We start from the raw sequence: 8,026 nt of genomic DNA, 5'->3' as shown, positions 1-8,026 counted from the left end.
TTATTATTCGGCTCAGTGGATTCCCGGTCTAGACGCGTGTGAGTTTGGTTGGTGGTCACCAAGCCGGACAGGTGGGTTTCCCCCACAACACAAGACCACACTCCCGCGCAACATCGTGCCAACGATAGTGACTTCGTATAAGATTTCAACATTTCTTCACATTCGTTACAAAATATATGTTTAAACTAGTATCTTGAATATAGTTTATTTCAGTAGTATGCATTTTTTTATGTTTTATAATGAACCAGTACTTAAGCTTGATGTTTTGTTTAAAACAGCTCGAAGCTTCCCGTACTATGAATCGATACAAGACAATCTCCGCCATACTGTTTTCACAGCCAAAGACAATATGAAACGCAAGATAACTGCCTTTAAGCCTTTTAATCAGTATCTTGATTAAACCATGTCACTGTATAAATAAATGGAATATATTACAGGTTGCCGAATGAAGGATATATGAAAATAACGTAAGCATTCAATTGTTTCATTTAAAGAATTATGTGACTTATATAGTTTAAACTTCCTCCATATATTTGGGATTTTCTTCAATTGCACTGACTCTATCATGTAAAGACGTATCAGTAAATGTATGAACTTTTTTTATATACCTAGGGTTTTCTTCAATGTACATTTGTACTATTATATACTAGTAGTTTATACTATTACATTTCATTACATATGTTGAAAATTCTTTTATTTAATTGTATGACAATTCTCCTTGTATCAAAGGTCATTATATGAACAGATATATTCATTAAGTAATTTATAGTATTATATTTCTCTATATTTCTAGGAGTTTCATTGATTGCACTGTATGCTGAATATCCTTTTATCGTAGGTTGTCCTATGTACATATATCAGTAAAATAACTAAAATTAATAGTATAAATTTTCTCTTTATATCTGGGATCTTTTTCGATTGCACGATATTTCAAACTTCATTACATCTAAGTTCATACAATGTACAGAAACATTTATTTAGTAATTTATTGTATTAAGGTGTTGAAGGAAGGATTAAAAATAACTTGAAGTTGCAATTGTTTTGTTTAATAAATAATGTTCAATCTATTAAGTATTATCTTTCTCTATATATCAGCGATTTTCTTCAATTGCAATGTTATATGTCAAGTTTATTGTACCGGTATAGAAGTTTATCCAATGTACACATATACAAATCAGTACTAAAGAAGCACAAATCTTTATTCAACCTACACTACAACTGTCACATTCATATTTTGCTAACTGTAAACATGTATATTTAATTACCTAACTGTACGCGTAAGACGCTGCTGCCTGAAATATGAAACTTGACCGTTACATATAATCTACGTAGCCGTCAGTCTTGCACGTGCTCACAGCGTTGGTGATTATCATGTCACCTTAGGCAGCATTAACATGCTCCCTTCTTAATGCGGGGCACGGAGATCCACTAGATAACTAATTATTTAATGAAGCAAATTAATTGTCTGTGATAATAACCGTACGAAAATAGCTGTCAGAGACTCTACCGGTGGCACCGACTGTGAGTATAGCGGAATATTTGAAATCACCTGGAATTAATGGAATTATATTTGCAGGTCAAGGAAGGCTCGGATCTGACACGTTATCATGGTAATGTAATGACACTTTTCTGAATGATTTAACTTGTTAAGAAGTTTTTATTTATATTCGTTTCATTTCTGATTCATCCCGTAAAAAGGAGTGTTTAGTGTCTCAGGCACCGCCGCATTCATTATAGAAAAATCACCAGAATGGAAGAAAATAGCATGCTTCTTTTCGTTTTTTAAGTCAAACTTCAAAGAATACCTTTTTTAATATGTTTGCATCATTCCGCTTCCTAATTCTAATTTATATTATTGACTATTTTGGCGAGATTCTTTTTATTAATATTACTTTCAAAAATGAGTCTGACCATTGCTTTGAAGCGCAACATTAATAAAAAAGATACACTTGACCCTCGTAGTCTAAGATAAGAATTGTTAGAGAAGAGAGGAGAGGAAGGGAGAGAGATAGTCGGGAGAGAGAGAGAGAGAGAGAGAGAGAGAGAGAGAGAGAGAGAGAGAGGACACAGGGTAAATAGAAGAAGTGAAGATAGGACGGGGAAGAGATGGGAGATAGTTAATGAGTGATTGGACAGAAGGGATGGGGAAGAGTAGGTAGGAGAGAGAGGGAGGTTATTGGAAGCGGTGGAAGAAGTGAGGGGAGGGATTTGGGGGAGATGAAGAGAGAGCTCGTACCATGCGCGACCACAAGTTCGTTGTGGTTCTGAGAGCCAGTGGAAGACAGAAGAGAATACAGATTTCGTACCATGAACGACCACACGTACCAGCGGCGAGAGCAGGATCGAGAACCGGCACCGCCAGTTCCCGTAAAATTCGTCCGGGGTTAGAAACCCTGGAAGTTTGTCTCAGTTTATAACTGAAGGATTAAATGCCAGATTTTTATTTCTTTTTCCGTGGAAATAGTATTTGTATAAATGAAGCAGTGGTACACAGCAAACTCTCATGAAAACAGTCATTTATCAATGTTCCCTGTGTTTGTTTTACATTTTTTTGTTATAGTTATCTACTGTTTTTAATGTTTTAAGTATCTTTAAAAAAAAATCGAGAGAGATAAATTGTTTATTTATTAATAAATGACTCTTTCAGACGAAGAAATAATAATAATGAGATGTTTAAAAAATCGCTTCCTCCTCGTTCAGTTTTTAAACAAAATGGTCCTGTGAAATTAAACATATTTTTTTTTCTTTGCCTTACATGTATTTATTCAATTTAATATTTTCATTTATTGCAGGCTACAAAACTGTCAGAAGACCAGACAAATGGTAAACACTATTTACATTGCAAAGTCGTTTTTTCTCTCTTCAATTATTTAATATTAATGTTCATCTGTATAAATTTAAATGCCTATAAATATTTTGTTTTGATTTGATTCGATTTAATCTGAACATGATATATTACGTGATGCTTGATACACTTGCGATACCATTCAAAGCTCCTCGGCCATTTTTATCAAAAACAACCACAGCGCGATAACAATAGTAGTTGCTAAATACAACTTGTGTGAAGGTACTATGTCATTAAATGGACAACATTAAAAACATTAACTTAAATTGCCCAGCCGTCTAATGTGAGCAAAATGTGAACACGACTAAATTCGTTATCTTGTAAAATGTAACTTAGGCAGCGCATACCCGGTGCAACAAGTTCCATCTAAAACTGGAACGTATTTATAATATTGATGTTTTAACCACCAGAGATAAAGGAGGCGTTTTACATGTTTGACACCAGCCAGACTGGCAAGATACGAGCGTCTGATGTCGGCACGGCAGTGAGAGCTATTGGCCAAAATCCATCAGAATCCGAGGTCAAAACAATGGTGCAGGAGGCGGACAAAAAAGGTCACCTGTTGGACTTTATTTTTTATTTTTTTCAATTCAATGATTTCATATGATTTTCAGGCTAAAGATATGTTCATACCTGGACTGAAAAAGTATAAAGTGTTAAAAAAATAGTTGATATGCGATTCAGTTCAATATAATTTTAAGCCCTACGTAATGCTAGCGGCTAGGTGGCGCATACCTAAATGACGTCCGATTTTGTTATTTTCAAAGACCCATATCAACTTGTCAATATTAAATATATCTTTCTGTTATTAATATTCTTTTAATAAACCTTAAACTATATTATAAACATACATGTGTAAAATTACAATCATTAAGTCATTCCTTTTCGAAATTATTCCACTTTAAACATCTTATTGAATATACATCGCCGTGTCCAACGTCGTGAAACTTCGGAAACACTGCTACTCGAAAATCCCTGAGCGATCAACATAAGCAAGGCGTTTTACCTTGAGATAATCCCTCTTTATGAAAGCTTTTTAGAACATATTCTTAAATTATTGTAAAAGATAATTTGATATTGGCAGAAAATGATGCAAACATTGATTTAATTGGACGTTTTGACGTCTAGACGCTTGCATCTGACCTGGATCTATGCTCTGTATTGACGTCATAGACTTTGATCAGAGCGGCCGAATGACTGAGTGTAACAATAATTCAAGCATTGACTCTCAATATATGATCATTAGGACTACCTAGCCTTTTGACATTTCACTGCTTATAGTAACCAATGTATAACGTAACACAATATGAGAGAAAAATGATTATCCATATGGAATATGATTCTTAACATGATTATATAGTATATAATATATACGTATAGGGCTAAAATCATATTGGGTGCGGCGTCGTAGAGTTACATGGCTTCATTTATTGTCTTTTTCTCAAAGGATAAATGTAATTTTAGCATTTGCCCTTCTATGTGACTAGTGAAGAACATTCCAGTGTTCATCATGTTCCAATGTTACCTATTATAAATACGTCAAAGAATTTAGAAAGTACACAAAAAGTCGTTGAATCTCTGGAACAGCCTTCGGTTTTGTAAGAACGGATGTGCATCCTATTGAAACGATCACTAAAACTGATACAGACCTTTGTATATTAATATTGCAGCCAGTTCTTCGGAAAAAATGCAAGAGTTGGTACCACTCGCATCAGTTCACATGAGTTCTAAAATTATGCAATAGTGTCTGCCAAGGAATAAAACGTATTTTGACCTAATGACCTTGGTTCATGTTTATGTTCTCGCCGTAGCGAGGTTACGGTACAACAACCGGTCGGTTACCATAGCAACCGTGTTCTGGTGTAACCATACGCAACTCCGGTCACTATATTCATCGCATTTAAGGTCACGATATTACGTTTTTCATACTAATTCAAACAAACATTGAAGTCACAAAGTTGTTCATTCCCGATGTTGTTTCCGCGTGCAGGGACGGGCTACGTAACGGAGGCGGACTTTGTTGCGATGGTGTCGCGCCACTGGCAACCTGTAGAAGGAGAGGACGACCTCGTGGAAGCGTTCCAGGTAATGTTCACGTGGCACGGCATATATCACATGCGGTTTAGCATCAGATATTTTTTTTTAAAACACAATTTTCTTTAATTTTAAATTTGTAATCACACTTCAATGTATAGTCACCTGCATTGTGAACATTGTATTGAAGCATGTTTTCAAATTCGGGATCACGTTGTTTTCACCAAAATGATTTTGGTAATCATATGGTCAAATATATTTTTAAAATGCATTTCTGGGCCCGGTTTCAATAAAGGTCGTATATATACAGTCGAAACCCGTTGGCTCGAACTCGCTTGGCTCGATTTCCTTGTAGGCTCGAAGTTGATTAGGACTAATTTCTTTAAACTGAAGGTAAACAATCCCGCTTGGCTCGAATTTTCCGACGCTCGAAGTATTTTCGCCGGTCCCTGGGAGTCAACGGATTTTGACTGTAAAGCGTAATGGCGAAAACCTGTTTTGGGCGTTTGAATAAAAGTGTACCAAACTTCTTGCACCGTTGTTGTGTGTGTTACATGTAATGTTCCAGTCAATTGTAACCACGGCCCCCTGGTCCGGGGGTATACCGGGATCGTCGGGGAAATAGGCCGTGTTTTTACCTTCCGGGTGGCCCCGCAGTGCCGGGTGAATGCAGTGGTATTGTCTTCGCAAAAATATGGCGGGGAATGGGCCTAACCTAGGGTCCCTGTGTTGCGAGGGCATTTTGCGGGGATTTTACCATCTGTACGTCCCCGCAGGGCGGGAATTTTACCCGGGGTTGGCTGGACCGAAAGTCGAAGTCCCCGCTATTCCCCGGACCTGGGGGGTGGGGGGGGGGGGGCTTGGATACAATTGACTTGTGCATAAGGGACACTGTAAGACAGTGATGTTTTTTACCCCAAACTTCAACATTTCTAATATAGAATTAATTCATGCATGATTTCCCGTGCACAGCAATATGACCGGGAGGGCACGGGCTACATCGACGTGAAGCACCTACGCCATGTGCTCGTGAATCTCGGGGAAAAGATGGAGGAGAAAGAAGTGGACGAACTTATCCGAGAGGCGAAACCAGACTCCGATGGACAACTCAACTATACCAGTGAGAAGTTTGCCATTTAATCTTCAAATCTAAATTTGAGAGTCAAGTTCTAACCACGATCGTTATCAAAAAGTTGACAAGAAACTTTATCTTTTGCAACATACATATTAAGGAAATGTATATTTTTCAACATACATATAAAGTAGCATACATATAAAGGAACTATATTTTTTGCAACTTACATATAAAGAAACTATATCTTTTGCAACATTCACATAAATTAACTATATCTTTTGCAACATACACATAAAAGAAGTCTATCTTTTGCAACATACACATAAAAGAAGTCTATCTTTTGCAACATACACATAAAAGAAGTCTATCTTTTGCAACATATACATAAAAGAAGTCTATCTTTTGCAACATACACATAAAAGAAGTCTATCTTTTGCAACATACATATAATGGAAGTATATCTTTTGCAACATATATATAATGGAAGTCTATCTTTTGCAACATACATATAATGGAAGTATATCTTTTGCAACATATATATAATGGAAGTCTATCTTTTGCAACATATATATAATGGAAGTCTATCTTTTGCAACATACACATAAAAGAAGTCTATCTTTTGCAACATATATATAATGGAAGTCTATCTTTTGCAACATACACATAAAAGAAGTCTATCTTTTGCAACATACATATAATGGAAGTCTATCTTTTGCAACATACACATAAAAGAAGTCTATCTTTTGCAACATACACATAAAAGAAGTCTATCTTTTGCAACATACACATAAAAGAAGTCTATCTTTTGCAACATACACATAAAAGAAGTCTATCTTTTGCAACATACATATAATGGAAGTCTATCTTTTGCAACATACACATAAAAGAAGTCTATCTTTTGCAACATACACATAAAAGAAGTCTATCTTTTGCAACATATATATAATGGAAGTCTATCTTTTGCAACATACACATAAAAGAAGTCTATCTTTTGCAACATACACATAAAAGAAGTCTATCTTTTGCAACATACACATAAAAGAAGTCTATCTTTTGCAACATACATATAATGGAAGTCTATCTTTTGCAACATACACATAAAAGAAGTCTATCTTTTGCAACATACATATAAAAGAAGTCTATCTTTTGCAACATATATATAATGGAAGTATATCTTTTGCAACATACACATAAAAGAAGTCTATCTTTTGCAACATATACATAAAAGAAGTCTATCTTTTGCAACATACACATAAAAGAAGTCTATCTTTTGCAACATACACATAAAAGAAGTCTATCTTTTGCAACATTCATATAATGGAAGTATATCTTTTGCAACTTACATATAAAGGAAGTATATCTTTTGCAACTTACATATAAAGGAAGTATATCTTTTGCAACTTACATATAAAAAGAAGTATATCTTTTGCAACTTACATATAAAGGTAGTATATCTTTTGCAACTTACATATAAAGGAAGTATATCTTTTGCAACTTACATATAAAGGAAGTATATCTTTTGCAACTTACATATAAAAAGAAGTATATCTTTTGCATTTACATATAAAGGTAGTATATCTTTTGCAACTTACATATAAAGGAACTATATCTTTTGCAGGTTTGACGCAGCTACTGCTTTCAAATGCAAAGTAAAAAACAACACAAGTCCAACAATATGCAAGGAAGTTTTCCAAAATGCGTAATATACTACATGCTGTTGGTTGTCAGCTCTTAATATTGCGTCATTTTGTTCCGAAATATAATCATGTCTATCGGTTTGTGCAATAAATCATGCATTTAACAAACTACATGTATATAGTTCTTTGATTGACAATACTTCAGTTAGCAAATGAACGGTGCTATTGCACCAGTATATTCCGAATCAGGTGCAATATAGACTATCAAGCAACAAAAAACCTACTGCTACACCGGTACATCAGAAGAAGTAGTTCGTAAAATTTTGAATTACATCATTAATTAAATGTAGCGTTTTAGCTTGTATTTGATGATCTCGATTTAAATTGATTGCCAGTGAAGTGTATATTATCGCAAACATAATTAAGATTGCCAAG

At 35.0% G+C, this 8,026-nt stretch overlaps 1 protein-coding gene across 1 annotated transcript; it reads left to right on the top strand.

Moving 5' to 3' along the window:
- The first annotated feature begins 365 nt into the window (after positions 1-365).
- LOC128210012 (uncharacterized) lies at positions 366-7,759 on the top strand. Its single transcript, XM_052914309.1, has 7 exons — positions 366-467; positions 1,577-1,610; positions 2,793-2,823; positions 3,256-3,399; positions 4,836-4,930; positions 5,852-5,999; positions 7,573-7,759. The coding sequence occupies exons 2-7, from the start codon at positions 1,608-1,610 to the stop codon at positions 7,605-7,607; spliced, it is 456 nt and encodes a 151-aa protein (XP_052770269.1). The 5' UTR covers positions 366-467; positions 1,577-1,607; the 3' UTR covers positions 7,608-7,759.
- Positions 7,760-8,026: the final 267 nt, after the last annotated feature.

Source organism: Mya arenaria, chromosome 11 (assembly GCF_026914265.1).
Source record: "Mya arenaria isolate MELC-2E11 chromosome 11, ASM2691426v1".
NCBI lineage: Eukaryota > Metazoa > Mollusca > Bivalvia > Myida > Myidae > Mya > Mya arenaria.
The sequence above is the reverse complement of the archived record's forward strand: the minus strand, read 5'-3'. Positions and strand labels throughout refer to the sequence as shown.

Bases quoted from the DNA above. Each gene is read 5' to 3' on its own strand.
- LOC128210012 (XM_052914309.1), top strand. The intron at 3,400-4,835 runs GTCACCTGTTGG...TTCCGCGTGCAG, and splicing joins GCAGGAGGCGGACAAAAAAG to GGACGGGCTACGTAACGGAG. The intron at 4,931-5,851 runs GTAATGTTCACG...TCCCGTGCACAG, and splicing joins ACCTCGTGGAAGCGTTCCAG to CAATATGACCGGGAGGGCAC.